Here is an 18,405-nt window from a genome sequence, read left to right as displayed (position 1 = left end):
TTTTATCTTTTCCATATCTCACTTCATTAAGACTTATATGGCAATGATTTTCAAAATCGTATACAATTCTGTGAATGGGCACTACAAAGACTACAAGAAGATGATATGTTTGTCACTTAAAATCTTACTTACTGACGAAGCTACATTTACAAACAATGGACAAGTAAATCTTCGCAACATGCACTATTGATAAAAAACCCACATTAGATGAGAGAAGTGGACAGGCAGAGACCTTGGTCTATAAATGTTTGAGCCGGAATTCTTAATGATAAAATAATTAGTCCTTATTTTATCGATGGACCATTAAATAATCGCAAGTATGCACAGATTTTAACAGAAATATTGCCACTATCATTTAGATCATTTAGATTAGAAGATCTTCCACTGAACGTACGACAATCAATGTGGTACCAGCAAGATGGATGTCCTGCTCATTCAGAAAATTTGGAAATCGTTGGATTGGTTGGTCAGGAAATAACAGTTGGGTCGCACGTTCCCCAGATTTAACAGCTGTGGATTTTTATTTGTGGGGAAAGTTAAAACAACAAGTACAGCAAAATGCCAATAACAAAAGAAGACACGAAGGAGTGTATAAGAAGAGCTTGCGTTGCGATTGATTCGAATGAAATTCGTCGTGCAGTGTCGACACGATTCAGAAAATGCGTCGATGTTCAGGGTCATCATTTTGAACACTTGTTGTAACGGTAAGTATGCAAATAAGTAAATTAGTGAAATATTCGAAATATTCGTACCTTCACAACAATTTATTTTCAGCTAACCTTGTTATGTTTAAATAAGCCTTCAATGTTTATTTACATATCGTGATATACTTGAACAATTATTGATTTGCCAACAAGAAGAAAAAACACAAAATTATTCGAAGAGTGCCTTGAAACAATTTATTTTCCATTACATTCAATTATTTTTTATTATTGACTTTGTGTGTAATCTTGAATGACCTTCAATTATAGGTCATTGTATTCGTCTTAAAATGCTCTATCAGCATGTAAGTAAAAAAACATATCATTCCATTTAAAAATACAGATTTGACTTTTGCCTATCCTTTACGCGTCCACCTACAAAACAATTATTGACATCACATTATATGCCCTTCGAAACAGTTTTGTTTGTCACTTTTTTTTTATTGTTAAAAACAAGCGTTATTCATGATCTGTTTTAAATGCCCCTGCCTGTATATATTTTATATCTTACCTTTTAATTAATATGAAGAAATAATAATAATAAAAGAAAAGAACAATAAAAGTGCCTTGAATTTTGAAAGAAAAATAAAAGAAAAATAAAAGAAACAATATTGATTTCTTTGTAATATGTCATACCAACAGAGCACAGACAATATAAATTTATAATTGCAATTTTTTCGGCGATACTATGAGCTGTATTCTTAACAATATTATCATTTGTACTTTCAAAAATCTCTAGGAGACTATTATCATCACAGTACGTACAGTAGCGCAACTCTCCTGATTTTATGTTGGCCAAAATGCGCATGCGTGAAATAAGTAAGTTGCCCCGTCTCTTTTCCTTCTTTTTTTATTGCTCTCTCTCCCTCCCTCCTCCTCTCCCTGTCTCTCTCTCTCTCTCTCTCTCTCTCTCTCTTTCTCTATTTAAATAAGCGTCTCAATGTTCCACTTAAACATTTGTCTTTCAAGCATACATGGTTTAGAGTGGAAATTTAGAGGGAAGTATTGTCTATTTGGTGAAATGTTGTGTGAGAAATCTCGAGAGATTGGTCTAATTTTTGTGAAAAAGTGATAAAGTGAAAAAATAACAAAAATAATAAGAAAACCGAGCAAGAAAGATTTCTTTTTATTTATTGTTTTTTTGGACGTATATGTATACATATATAAATTTTTTTGATATCAGCTTTCTCATAATATTTTCATAGATGTATAATTACATGATATTTCTTTACATAAATATACATTTTTTAAGTTAATTTAATATTTTCCCTAATTTTTCTATATTTTTTCTTTACTTTTCAATATATTTACAATTTATTTTTATTAATTTTCATAAGGTTTAAATTATTTCATTGCAATATATTTATTCGCATCTCATGCTCTAATATGCTCCAATATGTAATATGCTGCAATAGCACTTACTCACTTCAATGAATTCGTTGGATTGTGATGCGAATAAATCTAGTGAGTTTTGCGAGGAATTTTGATAGAATGAAAAAAGGATGAAAAGAGAAAAAAGTTTAAGTGGTAACCGTAGTAACGCTAAGAAACTCATTTATTTCACGCATGCGCATTCCATTTTGGCCAACACTAACATCAAAGGTGCCGACAGAGAGTTGCGCTACTGTATATACTGTGCTCATAAATAATTGAAAGCCTCAAAAAAATGTACAAAAAAACCTAAATAAGTTGAAGTCAAAGTTTTAAAATTTTTTTTATTTTCTTTTGAAAGAAGTGTTTGAAAGATTTATTATAGAGCAAGAAAGTTCCACAAATTTATAAAAACAAAAAATTTGTCAGAAAGATTGTCATTGTTGTAGATCCAGAGACACTGCTGGGTATCTTTACGCGAAGCGATGAGTTTTCAAAAATCTCGGATATTATATCTTAATAATGGCTGTGCCGATCAAATTCTATGCATGGTTAATCGATAGCTTGTATCCGAATTGTGTAATGAAAGTGCATTTATTTTTTTTCTATTTGCCCTACGAGTGGACATTGCTACAGACATAGGTATTGCTACAAGTTCCGAATTTTGTTCAAATTTTAAGAAACGTTATTGTCGTCTGCCTGGTCTATGGATTACATCTCGAACTTCAGTCGACAGATGACAATTTCAACCTTTTTACTTTACTTTTTAATAACTCTTTAACGATCGAAGGTCGACTGATGAAACTATCCGATGGTCATTTAGAGTCATGACCTTATCAATATGAAACAAGGAATCATTTTAATTTTTTTGATAACTTTGTAACGCTTGATGGGTTATTGCTATAAGCATCCGAAAGTTGTTCGGTTTCATGACCTTCATAGTGTGTGGGAGGGTCGAGGTCGTCGGAGATGAATTGTCTATTTTAATTTTAATATTTTTTTTAATAGACAACGGTCGACTGCTGAAAGTGCCCGATGGTCACTCAGAGACATGACCTTGATAATATATGTCAAGGTCATCGTCATCGGAGTTAAATTCTCTATTTCATTTTTAATAACTTTTTAACGTGTGATGAGTGATTGCTAAACCTTCTGAAGGTTGCAGGAAATGTAGCAGAAAAACAAGTATCGTATGCCGCAGGTCTATATTAAATATAAATTACAGTTTAAAAAAAGGAATAAAATTAAGTAAAAGTTTTTTACCGAAAAGAGTAATTCTAACTGTGACTTATGTCTGATAGCTCGGCTTTATGATTGCTTTGAATTTAATTTCATATGCTTTACGAATTATTTTATTGGTCAATACTTGTTATATTTCAAATTCTAAATAAAGTTCCCAAAGTTCAAATTTATATAGTTAAGAATCTTTTCATGGTTCTTATTTTATGAAATTGAAAAGGAACATTTTATACAAATATATTTATATAAAAAATGCAGAGATGTGAAGTAAATCCCGTAAATTTTATCGTTACAGTCGTTTATAAAAGCGACTTGATAACGACGTTATAGTTTTTTATGATTGCAACGATTACTGGCTACACTAATTTTGTGCTATGTTTGGAAAAGTCACTTTGAAAGATAATATTTTACTATTTCGCTTTTATTTATTGAAAAAGTTATTAGTAACACATGAGCAAAACGAGTAACGAATAAAAAGTTATGTGTTACAATTAACGAGTTATTTTCAGTAACGAGTGATCGTTATAACTCGTTGTAAGTAACGATTGAGTGACTTTCCAACACTGATGTTACAGTTGAAAATCTTCGTAAAAAATGTACTAAAGTAATTAATTTATATACTGTTTATATAGAAAGACATTAAAAACTACAAAAGCCATGATCATGATATTAGTATTGTACATAAATTTATCTTTGTAAAAAAGCTAAGAAGGCGGTACAAATATATATTCCGCGAGATAAAATTTTACTAAATTAAAAAATGATTTTATAAGGAAATATTAAACACTATAAAATACATGATATCAGTACAAAACTTACTTTTTTAAAAAAGGATAGAAAATTACACCAAGAGTGCGTATTCTTAGATTCTTCAGAAAAGAAAGTGTATCAAATTGATTAATTCATATACTATTCATAAGATTACAGTCGTTTATAAAAACGACTTAATAATGACGTTGCAGTTTTTTTATGATTGGAACGATAACTACACTAATTTTGTGCTAAGCTTGGAACAGTCATTTTGAAAAGTAACTCTTTATCATTAGACGTTTACTCACTGAAAAGCTTATTTGTAATGAGTAACGCGTTACAAGTAATGAGTAAAAAGTAACGCGTTACAAATAACGAGTGATCGTTACAACTCGTTATAAGTAACGATTGAGTTGAGACTTTCCAATCCTGATGTTATAGTTAAAAATCTTCATAAAAAAACTAAAGTAATTAATTTATATACTGTTTATATAAAAAGATATTAAAAATTACAAAAACCATGATATTAGTGTATAAATTTATTTTTTTGAAAGAGATAAGAATGCGGTACAAATATATCTGTGAAAAAGATTTTACTTGATTATAAAATGAATTTATAAGGGAACATTAAACACTACAAAATACGTGATATCAGTACAAAACTTATCTTTTTAAAAAAGAACAGAAAAAAGCATTAAAAATGCGTATTCTTCGGTTTTTCGAAAAAAAATGTGTATTAAATTAATTCATTTACTGTTTCTTAGAAGACGTTAAACTTTACGAAATGCATGAGGTATCAGTACATACATTTACTTTTTTAAAAAAGGTAAAAAAAAACGCTGTGAGTACGTGCTCTGCAAAAAAATTTTATGAACTTAAAATATATGATGAAACCTAAGTGATACGTATTTTTGATTCTATTAAAGTCTAATAAATAAAAATTTTACTTAATTTGAACATATCAGGCATATAAAAGATGTGATATCAATAATGGGCGCTAAATTTGCCACCAAGTTAAAATCGTATAAATAAAAATTATACTTAATTTGAATGATACGTATCAGATATATAAAAGATCTGATATCAATAATTGGCGCTACATTAAAAATTATAATGTAGCGTCAATTATTGATATCAGATCTTTTGTATACCTGATACGTACCGTTCAAATTAAGTATAATTTTTACTTATGGGATTTTAACTTAGTGGCAAATTTAGCGCCCATTATTGATATCACTTCTTTTATATGCCTGATACGTGTCGTTCAAATTAAGTAGAATTTTTATTTATGGGATTTTAATAGATAAATACGTATCACTTAGGTTTCATCCTATGTTTCAAGTTAATAAAATTCTTTTGGAAAGCACGTGCTGACAACAGTTTTTTTAACCTTTTTTTTAAAAAGGTAAATATATACTGATATCTCATGCATTTTGTAGTGTTTAATGTCTTCTTATAAATAGTATATGAATTAATCAGAGAGAGAGGGGGGGAGGGGGAGAGGAAGGAAGGAGGAGAGAGAGAGAGGGAGGGAGAGAGGGGGAGGGAGGGAGGGAGAGAGAGGGGGGAGAGAGAGAGAGAGAGAGTTCTTTTTTTATACAATTTTTTTCGAAATTATAATTACACGAATTCTATATTTAAGATTTTTATGTTTTCTTTAAGTTTTAAATCTTCTGTTTTTATGTTAATAATTAGTAAAAGAAAAAATAAACAACAATAAACACACGTATCATGAGTAAATTGATTATAATAAAATAATGAATACAAATTATATTTATTTATATTCTCTTTTTGATTTATTATGCATTGATTTCTATACATTCTTTTCTTCTATAATATTACAATATATCTTTAAATTTTGACTTCAATGTCCAAATACATAAATAGTTTTTATATATATAATTTTTTATACATATCTGAAAAATGTACACATATCCAAGTGATAACTAGTTCAAACTCTTTTGCACATTTTGTTAGTTTTGCAAAGTTTAAATCAACGACCTGCCCAACCAATAAATATGCCTGGTATACAAAACAAGATGCCAGGTATGGGTATGATGCCGTCACAAACTGGTGGTCCAATGAATCACTTGGGTCCCATTCAGAGTATGCAAAATAATCCTATGCTGACTCAAATGAATCAGATGGGACAAGGAAATATTCCTCCACAAATGAATCAAATGGTGCCTGGACAAATGGGACAATTAGGCGCTGGACAGATGCAACAAAATATGCAGGTATATTCTATGTACTTACGTTCTTTGTACATAAATAAGTTATATAAGAATATATAAAAAGGCCAAAATAAGGTAAAAGGATAAATCAGTGGCATTTTATTTTTATCATAATCTATTCATAGATTATTTTTATCATAGTCCCAGATGCAGACTCAACTACCAGGTCAAATGAATAATCAAATTACGGGACCAATAGGCAATATACAGACTAGTATATCGCAGCAAATGAATCAAATTGGTCCTGGACAATTAGGCCCTGGTCAGATGCAACAGCAGTTAAATCATATTCAAAGAAAAGTATATAATACACTTATCTTTTTAATAATTCTTATTACCAATATCATTAATAATAATATCTTCATTGGTTGATAATATTCTATCAATATAATTTCCACTTTCATTTTTAGCCAAGTGAAATGATGAATACTGGATTTCCTGGTCCACGTAACGTTACACCTAATCAATTCTTGAGACAGAGTCCATCTCCTTCAGCTCCAAGCCCAGCTGGATTGGGAGCACCGTCGAGGTAACATTCACGTTCTTTTTAAACATAATGTTTAGGATTGTGTGATAGAAATTTAAAAGCTATTTTTCACATATATCTGATACAATAACAAAACAATGTATTTTTATAGTAATCAAATGGTAGCCTCACCTGCTCTAGTGCCATCACCAAGTCCTCAGCATGCCATTATGACAGGACCAACTCGATCCGTGAATTCCGTAGGTACGTTCAGATAATTGAGAATTAATAAACATAGAAGGTCAATATAAATAAGAAAAAGAAAAAATAGAATTATTAAATATATTGAACTATATAACTATATAGGTATGGCACCATCTCCAAGCAGTTCATTAAATACTCCCGGAGGTGTAGGAGCTACACCAAGTCCTCAGCAAGAAGATCAGGCTTACAGAGACAAAGTTAGACAGTTGAGCAAATATATAGAACCATTACGAAGAATGATCGCCAAGATGAGCTGCGAAGGAAGTAAGAAAATAAAATTACATGATTAACATAAATAACAATAAAGTAAATGTATATTAGACTGACAAGAAAAAAAAATTTTTTTTAATCGGCCTTTCAGCTCAAAATCTTTCATTTTATGCTAAAAGAACACTCCTAAATTTTTATCAAAAAATATTAAAATTTAGAGATCGCTAGTGAATGATTTTTAAATCAAAATTTCAATTGTCCTTAATACATGTTTGATTTGATGCAAAAATGCTTAATCCGGATTTTAAATGTATGTAGATACACTTGTTCGAATAATTTACACATGATTTTAGAACTTTTTCGAAGAGATAACACATTTGACTGTTCAATCGTATGTGAATAATGTCGAGTTCTACATCAAGACTCATCCGAGCTGTGATTATAGTGAATATGCGAATATTTTCGATAATTAATTTTGTACAGCGATTTATGATAAGTTAATGTCTGAATAGAGCTCAATCCGGTAGCCAAAACTTTTTTCATTATGTAATTTTACCTCTCTGTATTTGTAATTTATTCTTTTTATTTGTGTGATAATTTAAAAAAATGTGTTTGATTCTTACTTTGCCTTTTATTTATTGTTATTTATTTAATTTTATTAATTTTGTAAGCCATTAACTTTAACTTAAATTAGTTTTAAAAAAACATTAACTTACTCAAACTTGTTAAAATCTGATTTTAAGCCATTTTTGCATCAAATCAAATATGTATTATGGAAAATCGAAACTTTAATTTAAGAATCATTCTGTAGCGACCTCTAAATCTTAATACTTTTTGATAAAAATTTAGGGGTAATCTTTTAGCATGAAATGGAAGCTTTTGAACTGAGAGGCTTTTTATTTTTATTAATATGTAATAATTTAAAAAAATATTTTCTTTTTTCCTTGTCAGTCTAATGTATAATATATTAATATGAAATTAAATTTCTAAAATATTAAAAAGATCTGGTTTGCTTAAAAACAAAAAATTTATTCTACGAAAATTAATGTACTAAAGAATATATATTTAAAAATATATAATACAGATATATGAAATTATTTTGTCATAGTTAGATCAACAAAAAGAAAGAAAGTAAGTGCGCTTTTGATATTACATATGCCTTTTTAATATTAAGAAACGTTGGCATTAGCAATGGACAAAAACACAGCGATAACTCGCAACTTATTTGAAAATAGTATCCATGGAAGCCTAAAAAGCGTTATGCCTTTCTAATAAGTACAATAATTCGAATAAATAACTACTGTGAATAAGTACTATTTATATTTGTCTGTTTTGTAGATGTTGATAAACTGAGTAAAATGAAAAAACTCTTGGAAATTCTATCAAATCCCAGTAAACGTATGCCGTTGGATACGTTGCTAAAATGTGAAGTTGTCTTGGAAAAATTTAATTTTAAGAGAGGAGACGGTAGTGTGGGACCGCCAGTAACAACATTGAAGGAGCATCAAATTTTCAGTCCACTATTAGAAGCCGTAAGCGCACATCTCCAAAGTCCGGTGATCAATCACACATTACAACGCACTTTTGGACCATGTTTGGATGCATTATTTGGACCAGAGATAAAGTAAGAATGCATACATATATAAAAATCGTTTACATTTTTTATTTTATGTAATAAATTTATAATTAAAAATTGAAATATATTCTATGATCTATATAAAAATAGAAATTTGCCACCACCTTTGAAGAAGCAAAAAATAGAGGAATCATCTAGCGAAATACCAGACGTATTACAAGGAGAAATAGCTAGATTGGACCAACGATTTAAAGTATGTAATATCAGCTTCTAAGCTCATTTACAATTTATTTTGTGTAAAACTTTCAAAATAAGTAAATAAATCTTCGATAAAATTTGTTTAACACATTGGTGTTAAAACTTTTTACCTATAAAAATGTTTTAATTGTATAATTCGTAAATTTTGTTAAAGTTTTTTATGTATAAAATGATATATCAAATAACTCATTTTGTATCTGGTTTATAATTAAAAAGATAGTAAAACTGGAAAGGATACGGGCAGTAGGAGTCAAGCGCAGAAGATGTCACTCAAATAATACATCTATGAAATATGAAACTTCTTTATTCACTAAAACGCGCTTACATGTTTTGACTCACTTTTGAGCTCTCCTCAGAGACAATACAAATTAACATAAATAAACTGTGAATAAAAAACTATGAATAAAAATTATCTTATCATGGTGAGCTCCTCTACCTCGAGAATTTAAATACCAGAACTAAATGCCAAAAAGAGTGAAAAAGAAAAAAGAAAAATGAACGAAAAAAGGAAATAATGAAAATATCGAAATAGAGAATATGAAAAACTCATTTATCAAAAACCTTAAGATCATAATTAATTATCCCGAAAATAAGGACGCTCACCCTGATCATAAACTATATTGCAAACATTATTATGAATTATTCAAAAACTGTTTCTCAATATTTTTGGCCAGTCAGTGTTAGACATAGTGAGTCACTTTTAGTTTTAACTAGTATTATTGAAGCTTACAAATAAAAAATTTCGCATTGAAACGTTAATCTATTCCATGAAAATGAAAATTGGAAAGTTATCCAAAATTATACCAGAAAGACTCATTATTGCGTACGAACGACACTGACTGACTAGACGTGACAACCCAAACTTTTATAGCTTGTCTATGATCGGGAGGTAGGCCTTAGGAAGCCCTCTATATCCGTCTGCAAGTTGAGTCCGTGCGTCTGTTCCCTGATAAATATCATCTCCGAAATCAATCCCTTTGTATAATGAGGCTCCTCGTCCAGTATTGCAACGTTGTTCCAATCGAAATCATGGCCTTCTTGTAACCAATGCTCCGTTGTGACTTACGAGTAGAGGTGTTTGATGTGGTTCTTATGCTTCGTGATTCTTGACTTCAGCTGTCTACATGTCTGTCTCACATAACTTACATCGCAACTCTTACACGAGATCTTATAAACAACATTCGACTTCTTATCACGCGGTAAAGGATCCTTATGTATCCTAATGAAGTCTCGCAATTTATTAGTACTATAGAACGATACCCTCATACGCTCGCTATTCAATCTGCTAAACTTCTCAATAATACCACGCACGAAAGGAACAGTGAACCACGAAGGCTGCACTGCTTTTACTCTATTATCATTAACAACACTCTTCTTATTTTTAGCCATAATAATTTTCTTCAAACGATGTTAGTATTCTTAAATATAAAGTTCAATGGATAATTATTCTCTAATAATACTTTAATAATGAAACATAAATTTTCAAAGTGAAATATAGGATTCGAAAGCAAAACTACTCTATCAATTAGTCCCGCGATTGTACCTATTTTTTGAGAAACAGGATGCTGTGACCAAAAATTCAGATATCTACCTGAAAAAGTCGACCAATTGAACTTTATCAATTCATTATCCCTAATCACTGTAACATCCAAATAATTCAGTCTATTATCGCCTATCTCCATAGTGAACTGAAGCTTAGGATGCTGAGAATTAAAAATATCAAGAATGGAACTAATCGAAGACGCAGGTGCCGCCAATAATATGTCGCTAACAAATCTATAGTAAAAGGGCAACGGAAACCGAATCAAAGACAAAGCTTTAATTTCCAGCTTTTGCATAACTAGATCCGCAATGACGGGAGATAACGTTGAGCCCAAAGGAGTCCCATAATTTTGTCTATATATAACACTATCAAAAACAAAGAAAGTAGAATCTAAAACAAACTAAACCGCTTTGATGAATTCCTTCTCCGGTAGACAACAATCTCTAGAAATAAATCGTCAATGGTCTTTAACACAGTCCATTGCAAGTCAATGGGGATATTAGTAAAGAGGCTCACAATCATATCCAGTGACATTAACTGAAATTCATTACTCAAACGTCTACCATCAAGTTCCTTACCAAGTTTAAAACTATTTTCGATATGACTATCCGCCTTAGAAAATGTTTTTATGATAATATTATAAAGAAACACTGCTAACGAATACAAAGGGCTATTTATCGAAGAAACTATTATACGAAAGGGGCAGTCCTGCTTATGTATCTTCGGAAGAGCGTAGGCTCTCGGAAGTATTCCATCATTACTTAACAAACGTCTATATGTGGAATTAGCTATATATATATTTTTTCCAACTAATTAATAAAGCGCATAAGCCTGTTATCATCCTCCTCGTCGGATCCCTTTCAACTACCTCATAAGTATTTACATTCTGAAGCATCTCTACCCTGGAAATGCACACCTGTCTATCCAATGCTACCGTCGCATTCCCTTTATCCACACGAGTAAAAATAATCCTATCATTCATATCCCTTAAAAAAATCTTAGTGTCTTTCGCTAGCTGTGACGAACTCCTACCTACCTCCGTACAGTGTAGGGAACGAGAAGCTAAGTTATTTAATACAGGAAATGAGTGGTTTGAGATCGAGATCCGCATCAATAGGCAATTTGTAAATATTATATTACTTTCAATACACTTATATAATAAGATCGACCGTTAAATCCGTTAAATCTATTGTTTAAAGATAAGAAAAATGTATCTCCTAATTGTAAAAAGTTCTGTATATTAGGAGATATGGAAACGGTTGATAGATTCACAAACCAGCCATTCCTTTGTGAGGTAAATGAAGGAGAAGGAATCAGTAGAAGAAAGGGCTGAGGATCAATCTGTATTTCTTTAACTGTCTCAACATTTATATTCTATACGTTAGGATACACAACGACAGCCTAACATTAACACTACCCTCCAACATTCCATCCCTGCCATGATCAACGTCAACAGCGGACACTATCTTTTGATAATAACGAATAGGCCTGATATTTTTAATATTATTATTTAGTAATTCTTCCCTCCGTTTCGACAACAGTCAGCTACACTTCGAATCAATTCTATTCCTTTCGCACAAGAAGAAAAGGTATTGAAGATTTCCCTCGTTTATCAAAAAAGGCGTTGCAAATATTGATAGGAAGCAACGGGAAATAGTACGTGCAAATCGGAAAAGCCGTGCCCGAGTGGAACATCGGTTACATGGAGGCCATGATTTCGATTGGGATAACAATACTGGACGAGGAGCCTCACTACAGGAAGAGATTGATTTTATAGATGGTATTTATCAAAAGACAGACTCACGGACTCAATTTGCAGACGGATATGGAGGGGCTTCCCAAGGCCTATCTGATTATAGACAAGCTATAAAGGCTTGGGTTGTTGTCACGTCTAGTCAGTCAGTGTTGTTCGTATGCAGTAATGAGTCTTTCTGGCATGATTTTTGATTACTTTCTGACTTTCATTTTCATGGAATAGATTAACGTTTCAATGCGAAATTTTTTATTTGTAAGCTTCAATAATACTAGTTAAAACTAAAAGTGACTCACTATGTCTAACACTGACTGGCCAAAAATATTGAGAACCAGTTTTTGAATAATTCATAATAATGTTTGCAATATAGTTTATGATCAGGGTGAGCGTCCTTATTTTCGGGATAATTAATTATGATCTTAAGGTTTTTGATAAATGAGTTTTTCATATTCTCTATTTCGATATTTTCATTATTTCCTTTTTTCGTTCATTTTTCTTTTTTCTTTTTCACTCTTTTTGGCATTTAGTTCTGGTATTTAAATTCTCGAGGTAGAGGAGCTCACCATGATAAGATAATTTTTATTCATAGTTTTTTATTCACAGTTTATTTATGTTAATTTGTATTGTCTCTGAGGAGGGCTCAAAAGTGAGTCGAAACATGTAAGCGCGTTTTAGTGAATAAAGAAGTTTCATATTTCATAAATGTATTATTTGCGTGACATCTTCTGCGCTTGACTCCTACTGCCCGTATCCTTTCCAGTTCTTTGATTTATAAGGAGTCTTGGTTAGTTTGATTTATAATACCGATTTAAAAAGATATTAGGTCAATCAGAAAGTTCCGTCCGTTTTTTTGCAAAAAGTATAATTTTATTTAAAAAACAAAATAAAAAAGTACCTTAATCAAAATTTGTCCATTGTTAGTGATAACTTTTTCCTATCTTTCGGGCAGTAAGCGAATTCCGCGACGAAAGAATGACTCATCTTTGGAGGCTATCTACTCACAGACCCATTTTTCGACGTCTTCATAATAATTGAAGTATTCCTCTGCAAGTGCGTGTGCTATCGATCGAAACAAGTGATAGTCGGAAAGAGCACAGTCTGGTGAATAAGCCGCATGGGGTAGCACTTCCCAGCGAAGTACTTCTAACGTTTCCTTGACAAGTTTTATGACGTGAAGCCGAGCATTGTCATGAAGCAAAATCACTTTATGCTGTCTCGTTTCATATTCTGGTCGTTTTCCATGCAATGCTCGACTCAAACGGATAATTTGTTCTCGATAGAGATTCCCTGTGACTGTTTGACCAGATTTCAACAGCTCGTGGTACGTTACACTCTTCTGATTCCACCAAATACAAAACATTGCCTTCTTTCTATGGCCGCTTTGGCATCGATGTTGATGGTTGATCTGGATCACAAATGGTTTTTCGGCGTTTGGGGTTATCAAAATAGATCCACTTTTCATCGCCACTCACAATTCGGTGCAAAAACCTCTTTCTTTGTTGCCTAGCAAGCAGAATTTCGCAGATGGTTTTTCAATGTCTCTTGGCTTCAGTTGTTCATATGGGATCCATTTTCTTTCCTTGTAGACCTTTTCCAGTTTTTCAAACGATCGAAAATAACAGATTAAGCACAATTTAATGCTTCTGCAAGTTGTTTTTGACATGGGTCTTCATCCACCAATGCCTGCAATTCTTTGTCTTCAAATGCTCTTGGCCGTCCAAAATGCTTTTTGTCCTCCACATCAAAATCACTACTTTTAAAGCTTCGAAACCATTCTCTGCTTCTTTTATCGGAAGGAGCACTATCACCATAAACTTCTGCAAGCATTTGATGAGCTTTAACTGCAGTTTTCTTCCATTTGAAGCAAAAGATTAACATTTCGTGCAAATATCGACGCTTATTTGGCTCAAATGTCGACATTTTCGAGGCAGTAAAAAGCAATGTTATTGATGCAAACGTATACTTTTATATACTGAATTTTATTGACAGATGATAAAACTAATCTAAAAAAAATTAAGCTTGATTTAGAGTTAGCTACAGCTACTCGCCGTTAAATGGACGGAATTTTCTGATTGACCTAATATATTCATAAATATAATTATTATTAATCATATAATTTTCATTTTAGGTCAGTCTAGATCCAGCACAACAAAGTGGATCGAGATGCATACAATTGATATGTTGGCTTGACGATCGTCATCTTCCATGCGTTCCACCGATCTCAGTTACAGTTCCCGCAGACTATCCTTCAACACCGCCTCGTTGCGTCATGGCACCGCATGAATACGAAGCAACGACATTTCTGTGTGCCGTACAAAAGGCCCTGAACATCCGCATCGCGAAATTGCCGCGCCGTTTCTCTCTTTCTCAATTATTGGACACATGGGAAATGAGTGTACGACAAGCCAGTGCACCAAAGGAAATGTCTATTACTGCCAGTACAGTCTTGATGGGTTTATAGTACAAATCGCGTAAACATCTGATAACATTAAAAATGAATTGGTTAATGATAGTCAAAAACATTAGACAATAACATAAGCAATAGCAAATAAAAAATATTGATTTGCTTTCTATATATCAATGGTCTTATGTAACATGCTTATTGCAAGCAAAAATACTCATAAATACTACGAAAATCTATATATTATAATATTGTAATGAAATAAGCATACACTCTTCAAAAATCCATATTATAACTTTCTTTCGTTAATATCTGTAATATTAATCACAGATCTAATTCCTATATTTGTTATTTTAAAAAAGGTTTTTTACATTTCTCCATTAGACATTTCTTTTTAACAAATTCAACATGAAAAACATTTATCACTGATTGTTTTAGATTTATAGTATATCTGTAAAATTTTTTTATTAACTCTCAGTACCCACATCTAAAAATAATCCTTATCTAAAAGTCCCCACATCCGGATATTTGTAACCTAGCATTTTCTTTTGCTTGTATCTCAGATTGTAATACATCGATTTTAACTAATTTTTTAAATCTACCGTTTAGACTGAAAAAAGAATTTTTTTAGTTAGAAAGTCTAAAATATCATAGATATTTTGCAATAAGTGAAAAAGGATCGGAAAAAACGTCTGAATTATAAAAATCGGGGTGGGGAGGGGGGAGAGGTTACGCTAATCCTTTGTAAGTACTGAGGGTAAATATACGAGAGGGGACCCAAAACAAACGGGAATTTCGTCATAACTTCTTTATTTCTAAATATTTTAACACCAAATTTTAATCACCTTCAAAGTATTCGCCATTGACCACAACGCACTTCTCCAAACGATTCTTCCATTGTTCAAAACAGTTTTTAAATTCACTCATCGGGATGTCCTTTAAGCCTTCCAGCGATTTTTGTTTCACCTCCTCCACAGTGGCAAAACGCTTTCCTTTCATATTCCTTTTGAATTTGGGGAACAAAAAGAAGTCACAGGGGGCTAGATCCGGTGAGTATGGGGGGTGGATGGCGTTTTTGGTCAAAAATTGCTTCACAAAATTTCATAGCCGCGCGTTGTTCTCGACAATCTGCCATTACGTTTTCGCCGAAATGTAAAAAGTTGTTTTACTAAAAAAAATCTCACAGGCGAACCGATGCACTCACAGCGACACAACTTCGCACACTGACGCAGGTGGCGTGACACTAACGGACATGTGGTCAAACAATAGGTTCCCCCACTCTCCCTCCCCACCACAGCGTAATTCCCGGAACTTATGGGTCCCCCCTCGTATATTTTTTTCTATTTTATATAATACTAATTAATTACACTATAGTAAAGTAGCAATTTTTCCTAATATATGTTTATGTATATATATCCGTGTATGTAGATAAATGTATAATACATATATAATGAAATCATGTAATTTACTGATTTATTAGATAAATATATTTCTATAAAATTTTTGGCAATTTTATAATTACAGGTTATGTTATGTTTGTAAATATGTAAAAAATATTAATGTCTTTTTATATAATTATTTGTAATTTTATAAAAATTAATTACTTTATCAATTATATATTACAATATTTACATTACACAAGGTAGAGGGGCTATTTGAGCATAAGGGCAAGTTGGTCAAATGCCAATAATCTAAATAAACAAAATATATATAGATACATCTATGCTTGCGTAATGTAACACCAAGACAGAGATTACTGTGTCTTGATACAGTAATCTGTTCGACTATCAACAGCCAAACACGTGTGCTTTTTCGGTTTTATATATCAAAAGTAAAATTATTAGGTGAATATTCTTTTAGTTCTACATGGTAATTAAAGCAATTAATAACAGTTAAATGTTCTTGAGGCTTCCACGGGTGCTTTCTATATAAAGATTATGCGTATTTGATTTCGCGGGTTTCCTCCATGTCCAGATCCATTCTTGGGTTTCGTGAACCTTGCAGTCACCACCTCTGACAAAGAACATTTACAGACAGAACTCAATCATGTAAAAACTAGCATTACAGAAAAACGGACATGATAAAAAAGACATAATCAAAACAATTAATAAACATGCAAACAAGACAACGGTCTCTGACACACAACCAGATGCAAGGATCCTATCCATTCTTCCATATGTCAAAGGAACAACAGATCGGATTGGTAGGATATTAAAACACAATATCCGAACTATCTTCAAACCAAAAAGATAGGACAAATCTTAAGAAATCCTAAAGATCAAAAACCTCCACTCAGCTCCGCAGGAATATAAATTACCTTGTTCCTGCAGGCAAGTATACATTGGGAACCGAGAGAATGATCAACTTACGGATAAAAGAACACCAACGTGATGTCAGGCTAAAACGCGCCACGCAATCAACATTATCAGAACACAACATCGAAACAGGACATCAAATACTGTTTAATAAAACGATCACAATAGCCAACATTACATCATACTTTTCAAGAAAGTATAAAGAAGCCTTAGAGATACAAAAACACTCTAACAATCTAAATAAAGATAATGGCTATACCATAAATAAAATATGGGAAACCATTCTCCCATTTATTGAAGACCGATCAATTTCCTCCACCTCTCCCCTCCACCCACCCACCCACAATTCTCTCCTCGCCCCTTCAACAAGTAGCATAATATAAAAGGAACGGCCCGAAAGAACAGTTCAGTGAATGCAAGTGGATTGCAAGGTTCACGAAACGTTGGTATCCCAAGAATGGATACGGAGGAAACCCACGAAACGCATAATCTTTAAACAGTTAAATGTGTTTTTTGGATAAGTTATTATCGTATTTTTTAACTTTAACGTTTAAGTTGCTATTTTATTTATGGTTTTTCAGTTATAAAAAAGTATTTCAGTCAACATACATGGGACTTGTTGGACCAGTATCTCATAATTAACCTTATAAACTCAACTGCTTAAATGAAATCTGTCTTTATCAATGCTTCTTATTTTATATTAACGATTCAATATTTTATGTTTATTTATTATTATAAAGAGTAAAGATTTTAATTTTTCTAATTTTGTTAATTAAAATATTTAAAAAGAGAATATTATACAAATTATTATACTTAAGATGAAAATAATAAAAATTTGATTAACATACACATAATCCTTTCATGTTTTTAATAATATATAATTTCATTAAACGATTATCTTTATAGCTCAACTTATTCTTCGAGGATGCTCAACATGCCTCATGGGTGGGGCATATTGATCCACTTTGCATCCTTGTAATTAACGTAATTTTATTCTTATTTACAAGTTATATTAAGAATTTATAAGTACTTACTTATTGAGCCAGATGAACATGCAACATTTTAAAGCATTTACTATTAATCTATCGTAATTGTGTGAAAATTTATAATAACTTAAAGAAAAAGTGTCAACTCTGGCTCCGTTCTATCCTATATTAACACTTAGGATAAACAACAAGTAAATGACCGAATTGTTGAATTTATGTGTTCGTTTCAGGATAATCCTAGAATAAATTCACTTATAACAAAAGAACTGTTAAAATTACATTTATATTTAATTTTTTTTAGATATTCATAAAAATAATTACTTTTTTTTATTGTAATT

At 31.7% G+C, this 18,405-nt stretch overlaps 1 protein-coding gene across 1 annotated transcript in view; it reads left to right on the top strand.

Annotated features, from left to right (window-relative positions):
* Window positions 1–15,107, top strand: part of LOC108757171 (mediator of RNA polymerase II transcription subunit 15-like) — a 30,308-nt gene extending 15,201 nt beyond the window's left edge. Inside the window, exons 5-12 of the mRNA XM_018501583.1 lie at window positions 6,039–6,298; window positions 6,437–6,595; window positions 6,706–6,824; window positions 6,934–7,025; window positions 7,128–7,289; window positions 8,574–8,859; window positions 8,962–9,064; window positions 14,494–15,107. Coding sequence (XP_018357085.1) covers window positions 6,039–6,298; window positions 6,437–6,595; window positions 6,706–6,824; window positions 6,934–7,025; window positions 7,128–7,289; window positions 8,574–8,859; window positions 8,962–9,064; window positions 14,494–14,826 — 1,514 coding nt within the window. The 3' untranslated portion in view covers window positions 14,827–15,107. The remainder of the gene's footprint in view (window positions 1–6,038; window positions 6,299–6,436; window positions 6,596–6,705; window positions 6,825–6,933; window positions 7,026–7,127; window positions 7,290–8,573; window positions 8,860–8,961; window positions 9,065–14,493) is intronic.
* The last annotated feature ends 3,298 nt before the right edge of the window (window positions 15,108–18,405 follow it).

Source organism: Trachymyrmex septentrionalis, unplaced genomic scaffold, assembly GCF_001594115.1.
Source record: "Trachymyrmex septentrionalis isolate Tsep2-gDNA-1 unplaced genomic scaffold, Tsep1.0 scaffold133, whole genome shotgun sequence".
Classification (NCBI taxonomy): Eukaryota; Metazoa; Arthropoda; class Insecta; order Hymenoptera; family Formicidae; genus Trachymyrmex; species Trachymyrmex septentrionalis.
This window is presented reverse-complemented; position numbering and strand designations above follow the sequence as displayed.